This window comes from Lutjanus erythropterus, chromosome 20 (assembly GCF_056507025.1).
Source record: "Lutjanus erythropterus isolate fLutEry1 chromosome 20, fLutEry1.hap2, whole genome shotgun sequence".
NCBI classification, from domain to species: Eukaryota; Metazoa; Chordata; class Actinopteri; order Lutjaniformes; family Lutjanidae; genus Lutjanus; species Lutjanus erythropterus.
Window position 1 is genome coordinate 16,367,355 of NC_139336.1, and position 19,279 is coordinate 16,386,633.

The window sequence follows — 19,279 nt, forward strand, 5'->3', positions numbered from 1 at the left end:
AGTATTATTGCACCTTCAGGTTTTGATATTGTTACATCCCAAGAAATCATGGTATAAAAAAGACCCAAGCTATCTTTTTTCAAAATCATTTATGTATTTTTTTCGTCAGAGGCAGTTAGAAGAATAAAACACTTTTAGAAAAAAAAGCATTTAACTATTTATGCAATCGCCAAAAATAAAAATGAACAAAAAACTTTTTTGTGCCACTTTATTTTAACCCTCTTATTAGCATTTCTGAACACTTTATAAACATTTTATAAATGGTTAACTTAGCTAATTTATTTATTTTCTGGTGTATGATCAGATAATGAATGACCACAGTGGAACATAAAATATGACATAAAATGACTTCAATTTTGACAAATAAATTAATAAATACTTAAAATTGTCCTTATATCTGTTTAAAACTACACATGTGTGTTATGAAGAATTTATTCAATGTTCATATATTGTTTAGAAATATTAATGAGGGGGTTTAATCTCATTTTGTGAGGAAAAATATCAGAAGCAACTAGAAGAATAAAAAAATTTAAAGAAAAAAAACTTCACATGAATCATCAATCCAAAAAGAAAAAACTTTTGTGACACTATATTTTAACCCTCTTATTAGCATGCACTTTTTTAAACATTTAATAAATGGTTTATAAGACACTATAATGCAGCTGTAAACAGATGTAAGGGCACTTAATTCACCAGTGTACAAACAGATAATGAATGACAACAGTAGAATACAGTTGTAATCATATAAATTGTCTTTATTTTTGACCAAAAAAAGAAAGAAAATTTAAAATGTCCTTAAATCAGCTTCCAACCACATAACAGTGTGTTATGAAGAATTTATTCAGTATTTACTGCTTAACCATGCCAATGAGCGGGTTTAAGTAAAGTGTTACCTTTTCTTTTATATTCTCATGAGCTGAAGGTAAACGTAGATCCCACAATAAGGTCGTTATTTTCTCCCACAGTCATGCTGGAAGAGAGGCTGCAGGAAGACCCGCTGCAGGTATTTACACACCTGTGAGCTGACCAGTACAACCAGAGCTTCTTATGACTGGCTCTTAAACGTGTCCAGCTCGAGAAAAAACAAAAAAAAACAAAGAAGAAGTCGGTATCTATGCATTTCACGTCCACAGAATTCCTGTCCCATAGTTTCCACATTTTTTCTTGGTAACCATCTCTGAATTTCCGCTCTTTCCTGCGGACCGACATCAATCACCTCAGATGTCACGGTGCAGGCTGACACATCCGCAGCGTCCAATGGGGTGTGTTGTTGTTGCAATGTTGAGGAGGGGGAAAGAGGGAAGAGTGCAGAAGATGTGGAGAAAAAGGATGTCAAGGATATGTTTGTGTTTTTCAATTCGTTTTCTATCCTCCATGAAGAGTAGAAATAAACACAACGTTGTCTTGGTCTTGTAGTTGGTACTCCAGCTCCCCCTGAGGTTCAGAAAACACACAAAATATTCAATATTCAAACAGAAATATCCATCTTTACTCATACAAATACATGTATTACTCCTGTTTTCCCACTGGGCTCCAATCAATGACAAACTTTTCATTTCATTTACATCCTGTGTTGCGTTCTGTAATCAAATCAATGGATTCAAATTGAAGCTTTCACACTGTGTGTGCATGTAAATATGTGTTCAGATATGAGACCCCAAGGACAATCTGCTTTCACATGATATGAAATGTTAACTGACTCGGAGAAAATGAACAATCTGAGTGAACATATCGGCTAACCTTCACACCCACACAAACAGTCCTCGTCTTCCTGATTTAAACCTCCACACAAGCATTTTTATACAGTTACAGAGATCTGTGTAGAGCTGCAACGATTAATCGATAAGTTGCTACCTGTCAAGTTAATCAACTATTTTGATAATCGATTTATCAGTTTGAGTAGAAAAAAGTCAAAATTCTCTGATTCTAGATTATTCAATGTGAATATTTTCTTATGTTTTCCTGATTGACATTTTTCACCATTTTCTGACATTTTATAGACCAAACAATAAATTGATTAATCAACAAAATAATCAACAATTGAAATTAGTTAGTTAGTTAGTTAGTTAGTTAGTTAGTTAGTTAGTTAGTTAGTTACAGCACTGGTGTAATGGTACATCCAGAAAGCAGACAACACAGGTTAAAAGAGGTTAAATAAAAAATAATGCACATTTTTACAAGCTGTTGGACACACACACACACACACACACACACACACACACACACACACACACACACACACACACACACACACACACACTCTCTCTCTCTCTCTCTCTCTCTCTGGGCACCATCTGACAGTGAACGTGGCTCCCAGTGCTCACCATTAGCTCCCAGTCTGCATCATTGATAAGCACCAGAATCCCAGGTCTCCTGTGGGAAAACGCACAACGGTTTCAGTCAGACACATTTCCCAAAGGTGGCACAAATGCAAACACACGTACACACGCATGTGTAAAAGAGACAAACAGGTAGAGCAGGACAGCCTCCACAGATGCACCGGAAAAAAAAAGATAAAAAAAAGACAAAATACTAACTTTTAAATTGTTATGAAATATGAAAACTAAACTGAATTGCTTTCTTGGGCATGAGATTTTTATTTTCTCACTAACTGTAAGCATATACAATTATTAAACCACATTTTGAAATACATATATACATATATACATATATATATATGTTGTTACTAAATAAATTCTTACTAATTATTATCAATTACAGTTTGATCTTGTTTCATTTTGGGATGGTGGACTGGGACACAGAGGTCATTTGTTTGCTAAGTCAAAGTAATGCTGTTAAAACAGTGATGCTCAAATAGGGGTCTGAGGACCAACAGGGGTCCAACGCACTCTGCTGGGGAGTCTGTGACACGTTTTCACATTCACTTAATTGATTTTAATTATATATTATTTAAAATTATGCACATTTTATTTTATGTATACACTAAGTGTGAAACACACGTTCTTGATGTGTGTGTTTTTATGGGTATTCTGTGTTGACATGGTGCAAATATTTTTTAACACATGACTAATATCTGTTTAATACATTTCTAGTGTTGCTCTTTCACAAACAAAGTACAAATTATTCTAAGGGACACACATGAAGGCTCCCCAGTATATTTTCTATATTGTAAAGGGTCCTTGCCTAAGAAAAAAACACAGAGAACTGGCTTAAAAAACAGATAAAGATGAACACACCTAACACTAACTAGAAAAACGTTTTTAAAAAAGCTTTTTTTTTTTCAATCAAAAAACATTATTATTGCATTATATAGCTAAATGTGGTCCATATAAAATAGGATATAGTCTGGTGTTTTCATTTTCAGCACTTCACAATATGAAATTAATATACAAGCAGAATAAGAACAAAGCCTGGTGTGTTCATGATAATAAATCTATCAGTATAAGGGGCTACATGTGTGTGTTTGTGTGTGTATTATGTATAAACAAGTTCTTTGGGGTTATTCTTATTGCTGCTTATGCTATGTACACATAAACTGCTCTATCTGCAAATATAAGCTACATAGAACTCCTATATTATATATAAACCACAAATTCCCTGATTGTTTTCTTGCTAACAAGGACTGAAAGTAATGATGATGATGATTTGTGTGTGTGTGTGTTTTTTTTAAGAGATGAGAAGAGGTTAAAGAGTCAGGAGATTCTGTGCGAAAATAAAATGTCACCAGAAATAACATACAGATAAAGCCTTAAAAGACAATCACCACCCTTCAAAAAGTGGGTAATGGGGATAATGGGGGAGGGTAAGAACAGACCTATGTGTGCTGACTCCTTAACACATGTTGGTGTGTTGTTTTTTTAATTTCTGAAAGCCACAGAGGAAACAGTTTAGGTGAAGTGGATGGTGAGATAATGCCTGAAACAGACACTGATGCCTCTCATAGTGTTCAAGTGAGCCTCTCTCCACCTTGTGGATGTTCTATGACGTCAATGAGAGAGGGCAAAGTGAGAGGAACCGCTGTGTACAAACATGTGGCTACACACACACACACACACACACACACACACACACACACACACACACACACACACGCAAAACAGGGCAAAAGAACAAAAGAATGAAAAAAAAACAAGGTAAAGATTGTAAACTAATCACACACACACACACCACCCATAGATTTTTAAAAGATAATGAAGAAAACACCTTGACGATGCTCAAAAACAGTGTGTGCTGTCAACGTAAAGTACACAAAAACACACACACACATCTAATCTATAAGGTTTATAGGTAGGCCAGCTTTTTCTCCATTCATTGGTTAGGTGGAGCTATAAATAGTCCTGCACAAAGGCAGCTGTAAAAGTCAGCCAGTCCTATAAGACTGCTGTGAGCCCTGGACCCACACACACACACACACACACACACACACACACACACACACACACACACACACACACACACACACACACACACACACACACACACACGTGTGCATACACACACACAAGCTCACACATTCACACACAGGTAATCATCTTACTGAAACCCATAACCTGAAGGCTAGACTGTTTTTTCCAGCATTTCAGCAGTTTCAACCTGCAGTAGAAAAAGCTTCAGAAATCTCCTCCATTCAGTCGACTTTAGTTTCATTTTCAATATTTTGAAAACTGCTCTTATCGAGCAATTTTGATCAAATTCTGCAGTCATATTTAGTATTCCAGATTTTGATCCAGTGGCAGTGTGATGCATTATATATCCTTTAAAGTACTGACATTATGATATGAGACTAGAAATCGTCTTAGATTTTGGATATCGCCCTATATCATGAAATTATATTAAGTGTTTTCCTGGTTTTAAAGGTGAGGGATAGCCTCAAATCAAGGAGATATTAATTATAATCCAAATCACCCAGATCTATGATGATATATCTGTTGACCGATATAAAATTAGGCTGATACTGGCCTATCACAGCTGTATCAGTATCAGCATATATGTTGCCCGACATGGTCCTATTTTAATTTTTTATTTTTTTCTAGTATATGATGCTGATTGTTTTTATTTGTTATCCTTAAAGGCAGATTTTAATGTGTATCTGACCCATTTTTCTTAATTCAGGTTTAATATATACAAATATTTTGCTGGATTTGTGTTTTTCTAGTCATAGTTATTTATAGTTACTAAAAATATGAATGAAAGTTTAGCGTGTCAGTGTCCTGATATAATTTTGGATGACAATGTTTAATGCTAAACTGTGAAATATTCTGTCTCCATTACATATCTTTGTAACAAGTGTTAACCACTGATGAGGGATCACTGTAGAAAATGTGGGTTTATCTTTATATTCTGTGTTCTGTAAATTATATCCTGTATAAAGAATATCGGGCGATATATCAAAATTGGATTTGTTTTCATTCTCTAATATCAGTATCCAGTGTTGGTCAGGCCCAATATACTGAGAACTGTTCTCATAAAGCAGTTTTGATCAAATATTTGTCAGTTAGGATTTTATTCCAGCGTTGGTGTGATGTAGAACAAGGTCGTATTGTTGTACACAGATCAAGTGTGTGTCAAGTGCACACACACACACTCACACAGAGTCTCCCTGGACAAAGAGCTCGGGCCGTTCCTTCAGCAGGTTCTGTTGGATCCAGACCAGCAGCTGCTTCACGTCCCCTGGAAAACACACACACGTATAAAGCGAATACACGCACACAAAGCCCATACAGAGGCAGACAACAGAGGTCACAGGTCAGGGGTTGAGGGTCAAGGTGCACGGTTCCAGCCTCCTGGTCGATGTGACGCGACGGAAGCACCAGGCGGGACGAGACCATGTGTATATGTGTGTGTGTGTGTCTGTGTGCATGTATATTTATGAGTGTATGTGTGTACGTTAAGGGGGGGGGAGGAGAGGACACTGGAAATGGGGGAGGGTTGACTGATGTCAATGGCCAAGAGCGACATTGTTCACCTAGGTTAGAAAAAAAATAATATAAATGATTTGTGTGTATAAATGTAGAGGTGACTGAACCGATCAGAAAACAAACGCCATCTCCAGCCTGACATGTAATTTTCACAGGTTGAAATGAAGAAAAAAAATGAAAATATTAAGCCAGACATTTTCAAAAAGCATCTACTTCAAAAATATAAATGTAATACGATATTTCTCTCCAGCCTCATGCTTGTAGTGAGATTTTTTCACTGCAGGACCAATAAAACAAGCAGAAAATCCCATTTCGCAAGAATAATTTTCTTTGTTAGGGTCGAGCATTAAATGGCCTGAGCTTGAATATCAGCGATGCTTGAATTTTCTACGAGTCTGACCCCTCAAACAATCAGATTGACCTTGTCCCACAAAAGGTCGAGCCTCAGTCGGACTGGCTGACAGAAAGCCACAAAGGCGACGACAAAGAGAGGTTTTTGGATAAATCCCCACTAAACAACTAATAATGAATATATTATACCTATGGAGGCCGTTAACGTTAAGGTTCAAGGTGGTGTGAGAGGCTTCGAGTGTCTGTGTGTTAATGCGTGGTGTGTTTCCTTACAAAACTGTGTGTTTGATTAGAAAAATAAGAAAATAGTGGAATAATATAGACACAAGCTAATGATTCTTATGATTGGCATGTGTGTATGATCACAGCTGTCTACGTAATGTACAGGAGCACTCGCGATACGACTTGAGAGCAACGCTGCAATTGCTGGTAGCCATGTCACACACAGACACACACACACACACACACACCAATGAAATTAACAGTATCGGCCTCCTTGACCAGGATCCAAAGAACAGAGGTGATGAGGGATTTAAATGTGCAAGGAGAGACTGAAAACGAGAAAATACATCAGAAGAGAGCGAGAGAAAGAGAGCGGCAGCAGCAGATGGAGCAGATTCGAGGGTAAGAGGACGACAGTGAGTCATCCTGAACCAGGTGTAAGGAGAGCGGTGAAGCCGGAGCAGGTAGGCGTCAAACCACACGGGGACTCACAGGTTCAGCTGGATCAAACGCGGAGCTAAAATCACATTAAAACAGCACAAAGACGACAGGTTTTACATGGAATCCGTTCAGAGAAATGCAAGAGAAAAAAAATGCTGCATTCTCACAGTGGAGATAAATGTGAATTTTGTTTTTCTTTTCATCTAATCATTCTATTAAGATAGAGAATGCCAGGTTACATTTCACAGATGCAAAATTACTGAAACACAGAGCTGGGCAGTATATTGATATTGTGATATGAGACTAGATATAATCTTAATGTGGCAGATGTGTTTCCTGGTTTTAAATGCTGCATTACAGTAAAGTGATGTAACTGTCCAGACTGTTCTAGCCATCACTATATCCACAAAAATGTCATTCTGTTAATATTTTCTGAAAGCATCAATAGTCCCACAATATTGTCACAATATCAATATTGAGGTATTTGATAAAAAATATTGTGAAATCCGACTTTCTGTTCATATCACCCCAGTTTAATTGTCAACAATGCATCATATATAAGATCGTTACATGTAATAAGTATGTAATAAGACATTGCTGAATGCTTTTTCAGAGAAAATGTGTGTATGAATCTTGGAACAGCCTAAAAATACTGAGATATTATAAATAAGCCAACTCTGCAGAGACATTTTGGTCTCTGAAATCTTCCAAACTTTAACTAAAATACCTGCCTTCTCTGGATTTTCAGATTATGACTGGGAGTCAGGTGTTTTCAAATCTCAAAACTGGTGTCCACACATCTGACAAAAATGTGTTTTTTTAATTTTCTGTGGAAGATGTGACAAAGTTCATAGTTTAATTTATCAGAAAATCAGTGAAAATGCTGATAACTGTTTTCTAAAGCACAAAATGGCGTCTTCAAAGTTGCAACGATTAGTTGATTAATCAGTCAGTCAATCAAAAGAAAACTATTGGTCAACTACCTTCATAATTGAGTCATCTTTTAAGTCATTTTTAAAGCTAAAATATCTAAGATTTCTACTTTTCTTTGTCATTCATGACAGTAAATGAAGAGTCTGAGTTTTGGACTGTGGGTTGGACAAAAGAAGCTATCTGAAGATGTCACTTTGGCCTCTGGGAAATTATGACAAGCATTTTTCACAATTTTCTGACAATTTTATAGGCTAAATGAATAATCAGTTCATCAAGAAAATAATCAGCAGATTAAGAAATAATGAAAATAACTGAAGCCCTAGATTACTGTTTCCTCAAGCCCAAAATGATGTCCTCAAATGTCTTATTTTGTCCACATTCCAAAGATACTCAGTTTAATGTCATACAGGAGTAAAGAAACCAAAAAGTATTCACATTTTAAAAGCTGAGAATTTGAATATTTTTCTTATAAAGTGACTCAAAATGACTATTGGATTATCAAAATAGTTTGAGTTTAAATTCTAGAAAACAAATAATACAAATCAAGATAAAATAAAAAAAAAGGAACTAAGAAAACATTAAATCATATTCCACTAGGTTATAAGAGACACATTCGAAGGCCAACTTGCAGCATTTAGCTTGTGATGATGAAACATTCATGAATTTCTGGAGGCACCTGCCCGGTCACTGTGGCTATGAGGCCAACAGACTTGTGTGGATGATATGTGATGTATAAAGGTGTGTGTGTGCGCGTGTGTGTGTGTTACTGCACATGCAATCCCAAGCCTGTGTGTTCAGGTTAATTGCAGAGCTGTCGACCAGCTCAGTAGTATAATGATAGTGCTGGTTTTCTGCGGTTCCAGGCCTCCATATAAAAAAAGACAAATACCTCCCCCTTGCAACACACACACTCTCACACACACAGAGCAGAGTACTAGGCAGTGAATATTGACCTGCACCTCTGCGGGGCTAAAAACAGAACTAATCACTCCAGCAGTCATAACTCCTTCTCTGTGGTGACTCCTTTCTTTGCCTTTGACTATTGGTAATTTTTCTCCACCATTACCTCTTATTCGCTCTTTCATCCTCTCGGCCCCCATTTACTTTTTCATTTGCTCACACACACACACACACTCTCACACTCTCTTTTATTCTCTCGTAAAAACCTGCTCTCCTCCCCTCTTTCTCTCCTTCACCTCTTTCCATCTTTTGCCTTCGCTTTTTTATTTCCCTTCCTTCTAAACACACACGCAAGCAAAAACATGTTAAAAATTGCACGTGGAAAATAAACAGGCTGTTTTAGCTCGACACACAGATCGATAGTTTCATCTGTTAAGATTTTTATAACAGAAACAGCCCTTTTAATGGCTCTCTTGTAAAATTGTTACACAAATTTAAATCATCCAGCCTGAGCCAAAAAGACAGGCTTATATATAAATGAAGCATATAAAAAATGGAAGACAATGTGAAAATAATTAGAGAGGTGAAAGGAACGAACAACGGCGTAGAAAAGGTTTTTGACGGCGCTTTGTGGTCCAGGTAGTGGGGAAAAGAAAATGAGGGAACAAACAGACATGAGCGAGGGAAAATGCGTCACAGGCTCCTAAAGCATCTTGGGATAGCTGCGTGGCATGAGTGGAAAGGAGACATGTAGGGGAGGGGAGGGAAAAGGCGCCATTTTGACGCCGATTCAAACCCGCTTTTCTTTTGTACGTGCAGTTTTTCGCCCCCTTTCTTCTCCTTTTGCTTTTCTGTCTTTGTGCGATTATGACGGTCATGTGAGGGGGGATGAGCTATCCATCTTTCTGCTGATGCGAGGGGCAAAAACTGTGTGATCCTTAGACCACGGGGGTTTTGTTGTGTGTGTGTGTGTGTGTGTGTGTGCGTGAGAGTTAGATAGAGAAAGAGCGAGAGCAAGTGTGGGGGTGGGGTCTTTCAGTCGAGGGTCATCAATCACCGGCTGGGGTCAAAGAAAAATACGAAGGATTCAGAAGCAATTATATCTGCCTTCACTGCACCCCTTCTGTACGGACACACACTCATGCAAACACACACACACTCTGACACGGACATATAACGAGAAATTAGTTCAGAGCAACATTTTCAGGATCAGCAAACCTGCCAGGAGCACAAATTTAAGATTACAAAGAGCGAATATATCCAGGAAACGTGTCACAATGTCGCTGCTCCTGTGGCGGTAAAATTATGAACTTCGTGCATCAGATGAAAGAATCGCTGGGTTTTCTAGTGTTGTACACACACACACACGCACACACACACACACACACACACACAGGTCGGCTGGTGCAGCAAGGTCATATCTAGCTGACATTCCCTCTTCTGGTCAACTTTTGTCTTTTTGTTGTCCTGGTAACATCAGCACCATGGATGAACACCCTTTGTTTAGTCAAATGCCAAAGACGCATATTTCTTTCACTTGTTCTCTCTCTATAACACACACACACACACACACACACACACACACAAATAAATATAAAATCACAAGACATTTTAACTTCTAATCAACTGCTTCCACCCTTCATCTCCTCATTTTTCTCAATGACCCGGTTCCTGAGGTCTTTCTAGGAAGTAAAAATCGGGCTGCGGGCAGGTTTTCCCTCGACTCCTCCATGCTGAGTTAGTGACCCATATTGGAGGGGACCTGAATCCCTCAGCAAAATAAAATCTAATCAGTTTGGATCCTGAGGTGGAGAATTTTTTATGAATTGAGAAATGAGCGCACACCCGCCAAGTCAGCCGAAATGACCTCGGACAAAAAAGAAAAAAAAAAGTAACCTTGATTTCTGTCACCCTACTGCACTGTTGCAACCAACAGAAAAAAAAACATTAATTTCCCTTTCAGCCCCTTCACTACCCCAATTCCCATACCTCAGAGGCAGAAAGGATCAGTTTAGAGGCAGAAAGGCCGGCCACTCAGATGTTTGAGGTGAGGATGGACACAAGGAGGAACAGGAAAAGAGGTAAAGGGAACGTGAAGAAGGACAATGACGTTATGTCAGAGTAGTGCAAAGCAGAGGCTATTACATGGCTTATTTACACTGTTTTAAATGCTGGTGAGGGGGTAATGATAGAGCTTGCATCAGCACTGACCGCTCTTGTTGCCAGATTTTCCTGTCAGATGATACTAGTAAGGCTGCACGATACAGTAAAATAAAAATCATATGGCAACAATTTTGACAGATATTGTGATTGCAGTATAATCCACGATTAGTGGTAATGCTAATTTTTATGCATCAAAATTTTCATTTTCACTGAAAAAAATAAATAAAATCATGATGACGACATTTGCTGGGGTCTGCGCTAAACAAACATGTTTTCTCACATCTGGAGAACAAGATTTGTGGGCTGGAGCATCTCTGCCACGCAACAATATTTCATTATAATGTTGTTTCATCATATATTTTTCCTTTATCAAAAAATAGTCTCTGGAATGGGCTGGTTCCATGTTGGTGTTGGTGTCACTGTGTTTCCACTGCAGGGACACACAGGGACGCAGGGACATTATTTCATAACCCAGGAAGTCCCTGCTCTGGGGTAGTACTTTCCAAAAGTACAGGAACTTTGGGGGTGGGGTTTGCAGCAATGACAATTTTTTGATTGGTTGAGTACTCTTTTGAAAACTCTGCAGCCACAGATAATGAGATATGTTGTCTCACTGTTATGTATTGGAGTTAGAGAAGAAAGCATACGACAAATCAATTGACGACAATGTTGTTGTTGTTAGTCGGATGCAAAAAGGACATGCAGAAAGAGCCGTAGCATTCTTCTTTCATCAGTAGACTAATTTGCCTAAACTTTGCTGGACTTGAAAATGCAGACAATAATGCGCTAAAGGAACCTTGGATTCTTGAAAAGTGGTTCCTGACACTAAAAGTTCAGGGTACTTTGGGTGGAAACATGGTTTAAATAACATATGTTCTTGCAGACCAAATCTCACTGAGGTGTGTGGGATCACAAACTCAAAACAAAGAATCCTGAACACTGTTTTTCATTGCTGATCGGGCAAAAGGCAGAAATGTCATTGATAAAGTGAATACAATTAATCAACACTGTAAATGATTCTTTGATTTCTCTACAAACCATCCTCCACTATCTCTTTGAAAGCGGCTATCCGACCTACCAGGAAGCCATTGGTTTTCATTTATTCGATTAGCCTACATTGTGATAGTAAACTTGACAAGGCTGAAGACTTGACACGTAATCCATCACATGAACCTCATATCTAGTTTTAATTTAGTTAATTTAACATTATAATCATGTGGTAAAGCAGCTCAAAATGAGTTAAAAATGTACTCTGGGAAAAGGATTTTAAAGTTAAGTGTAAAAACATGTGCAATAAAAAGTTGTCAAAAGTCTTGTCCATGACCAAACACCATTCAGTACAGTCTGGATGATTTGCAGTAAAGGAACTAGAGCCTGTAGAAACACCAGACAGGTACTTGAGGACGTCACTGTTATAAAATGAGGCTCTAATCATGACAGGCACAGACTGGTGATACTCACAAGGTTCGGACCGGCTTGGAAGAGTCACATGATGTTCCTTCACGCCATTAAAAAGCAGCTCTGCTCCACCACTAGACAAAAATGATAAACCATGTTTAATAATCAATAAAGTGTGTTTTCATGGCAAATATATATTTGTGAGGACTCATCATCAGTCAGCTATCCACACTGGCTGTTCAGCTATGAAAATCTCATTAATTAATTGAAATAAAAATGCTCTTGAAATTTTCTAAAAACAAAAGCCTTATCCTTTCCACACAATACAGGGAGCACTGGGTGTCTGATAAGATGACTTTAAGACTAGTTGAGTTGAGAGTACTCGAAAACGAAAATACTGATGCTGTTTAATACTGTGGTTAACTAAGTCTCATGAGGATCATCAAGATGACAGAAAAAGAAGTCAAAAGTAGAGCATCAATTATGTCCCTACCATCAAGATAAAAACAACTTGTGTATTTGTGTATTTGTGCAGTACTGTGATTAAGTGCTTTTGATTGTCAGGTATTTAATTCACACTTTATTTTAAAGGTCTGTAGAAGTCCCATTTTATCCTGGGAAGTTTCCTGGAAAGAACTGATGACAGTTTGGAAGTACTATGGGTACTGGTGCTGTACTGCTGCACTTTGTATGAACTTTACCAGATGAATGTCTGAGGACCAAAATGTTATTAATAAAGAGAGTACAAATGAGTGACAGTGTGCATCTGTCAATAAGACTTTCTGAGGTGCAAGAATTTTGAAGAGATAGCAATTTGGTGGCAGCAAAACTCAAAACACCATATCTACACTCAGTGTTTGGTTTGTCTATTCTGGGCTACTGTAGAAACATGGCAGTGCAACATCCTGGTATCCAAGTAAGAAGAGCCATGCCTTCTCTATAAGGTAACAAAAACACAACAATTTTATTTGCAAGTGATTACACATGAATGAAAACATACTTCTAAATATTATTTTCAGTTCCTGTCTTTTTCTGGCAGTAAATCCTTGTAAATTTCACACACTGGACTTTAAAATCTTAATGACTGGAAAAACAGACAGGGATCCATTTAAACCTCTTAAAATATTAATTTAAAAGTTTATTTATTTCTAATTTGAAAAGTTTATTTCACATATTTGTTCAATCATATGCTTGCTTTTCAAGAAATGTCTAATCTTTTAAAATAAATTAGGCCTAATGTAACATGACAGTTAATTTCTACAAAATTAGGTGAAACAAAGAGACACATAACATAAAGATTCAGCCAAATTTATACATATATATATATATATATATATATATATATATATATATATATATATATATACACATATATATATACATATATATATACATATATATACATATATACATATATATAAAATCAGGACTTTCGGTAAGGTGAAGTTTCAAGTAAGTCAGTTCTCATCCTCATTTTGTGATGCAAGTCTGAGAGTCTAATGTGTACTTTATCGTTTCGACTGAACGTGGTTCTCTATTTGTTTTACAGTTCAGTGATTATGTTCAGTACCATCTGGCTGAGCTGCAGGAGGAACCAGGAGGTTATGAGAGCGAGCGTGGACAGAGAGGGAAGGTCTCTCTGTCTGCCATGGAGGAGAGTGACATAATCTCAGAGTTTTAATTAAATTTATTATTCATTACATCTTTTACATACAGTGCAGCACAGTCACGACGAGAAGATATTAAAAGCCTGTAACGATAATTTTCTAACGTTTTAACATGAAATCTCTCTCTATCTCTATGAAAATAGACAGCAGACATGACCACACGATGATGGATATTTCATAAACAAACTCTAAACTAGCAGGGAGCTAGCTGTTGCACTGATTCGAAGTCTCTTTTTCAATAAACGAAGGGCAGCAACACAAAAATAAATTAATCTGACGATCGTCCGACGTTTTGTTTATACATTACTGCTGATAAAACATTAAAACAGTCAGACTGAACTATAACAAAAGGTTTTAAATTCGCCTACCCAAACTCCAGGTGAATCGTTACGGGCGCTGCCATATTGTCGGCACATGCAGGAAGTAGTGGAGAGGCAAAGCGGAAGTGACGTTTACGGATACCCCACCCGTTTTTTTGGGTAGGAAACTTGATATAAAAGATACTTTTAAAGAAAATCAGTGAAGACTTGATGTAATCAGCGGACTGAAAGCAAAGTCAGAATAATTTTTGAATAAAAACTATTTTGTAGACAAGTATATTTTTATTTAATTGATCATATTCACCTTTTATCCCTTCTTTTCTTACTTTATTTTTTCTTTCTTTCTTTCTTTCTTTCTTTCTTTCTTTCTCTCATTCTTACATTTCACAAAGTGCTTTACAAAAAACAATAAAAGACTTAAGATATCAGAAACACTTTACAAAAAATTAAAAAGTTAAGAACTGACAGATAATTACAGGATATGAGAATAAGATAAGTCATGATTAGTATTAAAGGTTCAATCAAAGCCAGTGCAGTATGACAAGGTTTTTAACCTGGATTTAAAGGTGGTCAATGTTGGTGTAAATCTAACATTCCAGCTCTGTGGTGGAGAGTAACTATAAATGCCACTTCATGTTCAGTGTGGACCCTGGGAACAGTTAACAGTCCTCTACCTGATGACCAAAGAGGCTGAGAGGGTTCAAAAAACAATCTGAGGTGCAGCATGCAATGTTTGGGAGTTAAAACTCTCCTGAGACTTTTTTTTTTTTTTTTTTTAAATAGTACTAGGAAAACATATGATGAAAACACTGGTGATGCTGTGATAAAGGTTAGAATTCAAAACCTCTTACGCTTAAAATTTAATAATTTTACTGGGAGCAGTTTCTCATATTGTCTTTGTGTCAATGCTACTACCTCCCAAGCACCTCCTATAGGACCAGCTATAGTGGTACAAGCGCTTGTATGAGAAAATCTCATTTGTTTGTCATTTTTTATTAGTGAGACTGAAAAGTTGTTGGTTCAGCCTAATATCTTAAGCTTATTGAACATGTTTTTTCATGTACAGCTCAATTAATACCAAGTTTATTTGCCTAGAAATGTTTGTTTGATTTGAATAATTACAAAAATACTTCAACTATTTTTTTTTTTTTTTTCAAATTCAGTCATCTTAAAATTTTAAGACCGTATTACTGTCTAACTGTAATAAGGGACTTGAATTATCATTTTAAGACAGTTGAGTTTGTTTTTTTCAAGTTTTGATTGTGTGCCATGCAATGGACTTGCTAAACCTTCTATGACCAGGGTAAAATTAACTGATGCACTTGTGTAACTAAGCCTTATAACAGTGCCACCCTTGGACTTGACTTTAATTTAGAAAATCATTATATTGGAAAGTCATTAGTATATGCGGCACTCTCTCCCTCACATGCTCAGTGCATGTGCATGTATTTGCATTATGTGTGTCAATATGAAAGTGTGCAGAGGCATGACATGAGTGTGTGAATGCACATCTGTCTCCCTCCATCCCCTGTTTCCCTCCTCACATACATCCTCAATCATACTGGTGACAGTTCCAGTCCCAGTATACATGGCTGGGAGGATGAGGTGGGGGGTGGGAGAGGGTCGGTCAGAGGTTTGAATTGCAAATCCGCTGCCTTCTGTTGGCGTCCAAGCCTTCGCAGGCCCTTCCCTGTCTACATTCATGTGTTAATGAGGAGTCAGTGCAGGGGCAGATAGACAGATCGACCAGGGGCCTGGCGGGGGGTGAGGGAAGAGTGAGGCGTGGATGAGGAGGCAGGCGGGAAAACGAGGGGGTCCTCTGATGGTGGTGGAGGCCGCAGTGGAAGTTTTGAAAGATAATGAAGACATAAAGTGTAGCTAGCGATAGTGGTTGCTGTCTTTTCGTCCTAGCTGTGGCGAGGAGTAGCCTCACGAGTGAAAACAGTCATGGGGTGAGCTCAGAGGGAGGTAAACAGGCAGAAGATGGGTGGGTGGGTGTAGGATTGTTATGGCTGTACGTTTCATGAGTTGTCCAGGGATGATCACACCATCTCTGGGTGTCACGTCACATTTGCTAAGCTGCCGTGAGGTTCACGTAAAGCTTCTTTTGTACTCTGATCGGTTTCTTATGCTTTTTTCATCTCAGATCACAGTACTCAAAAATGAGCCTTTACATTAGGTGTACACAAATAGCTGTGGTACTTATTTGGTATGATTCTTATTCGTTTTACAGGGGTACAAATTCAAATTTATGATGAGAAATGGCTGTTAACCATAACCTCTGTGCTCAATCTAGTGATCTTATTGAGGCATAAAGCTCCAATTTAAAATGTGATCCAGTATTGACTTTAAACTTATACTTGGGGAGGTTTAACTTTTCAAATGGCTGCCTTTTTCAGATGAATAGCGCAAAATAATTAAGTTCCTCAAAGAAAGTTAAGGGACAGCCTCAACCCAGTTGAGTTTTATGATGGGTCTCTTCTTTATTTCACTCCAGATGATCTGTTCAAACAGTCTGCCAGCTGCTGCTGTCTTTTTTTTCCTTAATGTGCCGTTGTCCATTTTTTATTGCTCAATTAAATCGGGCTGCAAGCTTGTCTCAAAGGAGAATAAATAAGAGCTGCTCTGTTGATCTATCATGAGTACACTAGCTAGATAGGCTAACTAACTTTTTGGCTAGCTAGCAAACAATGTAATGTTTTTTTAAGCTTTTAGCTAGCTAGCGAACAATGCAAAGTCTTAACCTTTTAGCTAGCGAGCAAACAACATAACATTTCATTCAGGAATAGAAGCCGAGGGTTTTCCCCTTCCTTTATACTCACCAGGTCCTGATAGCACTCAAAGTTATTTTTTATGTCTTCGTATTAATTTTGGTAAGCAAGCATATCATAATGATTAAACTATTCAGCTTCAATTTACAACAATATTCTTGGATTTACTAAAAACATATTTGTTTTCAATTGTGCATCAATACTCTGCTTATATTTAAATCTAGATTTATTTACTCCAAACCTAGTTTTGCTAAACTCTGATTGGAATTCGTCTCAGATTAGATTAATCTTTGTTGGTGCAACCCAGTCTTGACATTGTGTTTAGACAATTTGAATACACAGCATCCTATTATCATCACCATCTGCATTCTTCATCCAATGCCAACATTCATGTACCCTTTAAATGACAAATTCTCTGTCCTGGACTTTCTAAAAATGCAACTCGATTACAAGTGCAGCTTGTGAAAGAGTAGTAGTAATCTCTGACAGAACAAATATGTTTTGTCCATATTATGTTGTCATGTCCAACCTACATCCTACTCAAACTTCGGTCATCTTCACCTCAGCCTCTCATCCTTAAAGTTGGATGTGGTTTTAGATATTCCTTGAATCTCATAATCAAGCAAAATTGCAACCCTAAATCCATTCAAACGGAGGCAAGTTTGAATCCCACCCCCCACCCCCATATCTGCCCGTGGATGGACGTCAAAAGTCAATGCTACGCTGCCAGGCACCAGCTATAAAGCAGCCAGGGTCACACATGATCAGATGACAATGACCAACACAATGGATTAGCTGTAAAAGGACTGGGGGGAGAGATTAGGGGTGAATTGATGACGGTTGGCTGGCTGGTTGGCTGGCTGGCTGGCAGGCCTGGGAGATCTTGGGTCTGTTTCAATAAGGAACATAAAGAGCTGAAATTAACATGTACCATGATACCAAGCAGAGAGAATCCTCTTAGAGATTACATCCATAACATGTTACGCCTATGGAACTGTATGGAGAGGGGAGACAAAGAGCAGAGCGAATGATAATTTTCTATTGTGGCAGATTATGAGGCATCCTATTCTCTACTAGTTTGCTTAATTCCATTGTGTTTTGTTCTTTTCTGCTCTACATTATCATTTTCATAATGCAGAAATGTTTCTATTTTATGATTTTCCCAGGAATTTTTTTCACCTGGAATAAACTTGGACATCCCCACCCCCCTCCACCACCCCAGTATAACAGCTGCCTATTACCTCCATCATGAGGGGGGTAAGCAGCAAGAGCAACAGCAACCTGCAATAGTGCAACATCTGTGTTGTGGCACACATACACACACATGTTGACAAAAGCACACGCTTGATACAAAAACACACGCATGCACATATACGGACACACACTCACACATGCGTGGATACACACACACACAGTCCATCTGTCTTTGTCTCCCTCCCACTGCCATCACCATGGGTTTGTCTGCAAAAAAATGTGTGATGCTTCGCACAAACACGCATGCTCATATGGTGCATTCTCAGTTAAACATGACATATATAGCAGATTTTTGTGTCTTGTGAACATTAACAACACAAATGAAGTGGTTAACGTGTCAAGGAGAGTCCATGATCCAAGAATCTAGTGGACTAACGAGGATATTTTTGTGTGCCAGAGGAAGAACCATTGAAACTCAGGCAGTACTGCACTAAACCACCTATCCTGGACCAGGAACCAGGATGCTCACGACGCAGTTGGCTAGATGAGGGATAACTGTGAAGTGTGCATCAGAGAAGGGTCATCTTTGATTAGACAGTGAAATGCTGCCCTCTATTGGTCACCATTGTGCACTGCAAGAAAATGACTCCAGGACAAGGCTCATTACTGCACAAACATTTGTGTATTTTCTAACTAGTTTACCTTTTTATGAATGAATGAAAGTTATCCTCAGCCTCACAAACCATTTAGAAAACTTAAGTTTTGGTTGTGCCTTAGCAACAGGGCTCTACCAATACTGTTTTAAGAATTATTTTGTACTAAAGCTGCTGCATGACAATATTCTGCACAATGTTCAAAATCTTTAAGTATGACTACAATAAGTATTCATTGTTTTTTCAGGCAGTATTCTGATCATGAATGAATGATGGCTCTATAATTCTTTACATTTACTGTCTCTCAAAATCTACCACCTTTCTGTGGAACTCATCCCATTTGTTCTTACTGAAGTTCCATGTTTTAAAAAATTTCTTAAATATTTC

The 19,279-nt window shown here is 37.8% G+C and overlaps 1 protein-coding gene across 1 annotated transcript; it reads right to left on the bottom strand.

Moving 5' to 3' along the window:
• Positions 1–573: 573 nt before the first annotated feature.
• On the bottom strand, positions 574–14,415 carry urm1 (ubiquitin related modifier 1). Its single transcript, XM_084746498.1, has 5 exons — positions 14,323–14,415; positions 12,351–12,421; positions 5,550–5,631; positions 2,325–2,373; positions 574–1,434 (listed from the first exon to the last, which is right to left on the bottom strand). Exons 1-5 carry the CDS (start codon positions 14,355–14,357, stop codon positions 1,366–1,368), a joined length of 306 nt encoding a protein of 101 aa, XP_084602624.1. The 5' UTR covers positions 14,358–14,415; the 3' UTR covers positions 574–1,365.
• Positions 14,416–19,279: the final 4,864 nt, after the last annotated feature.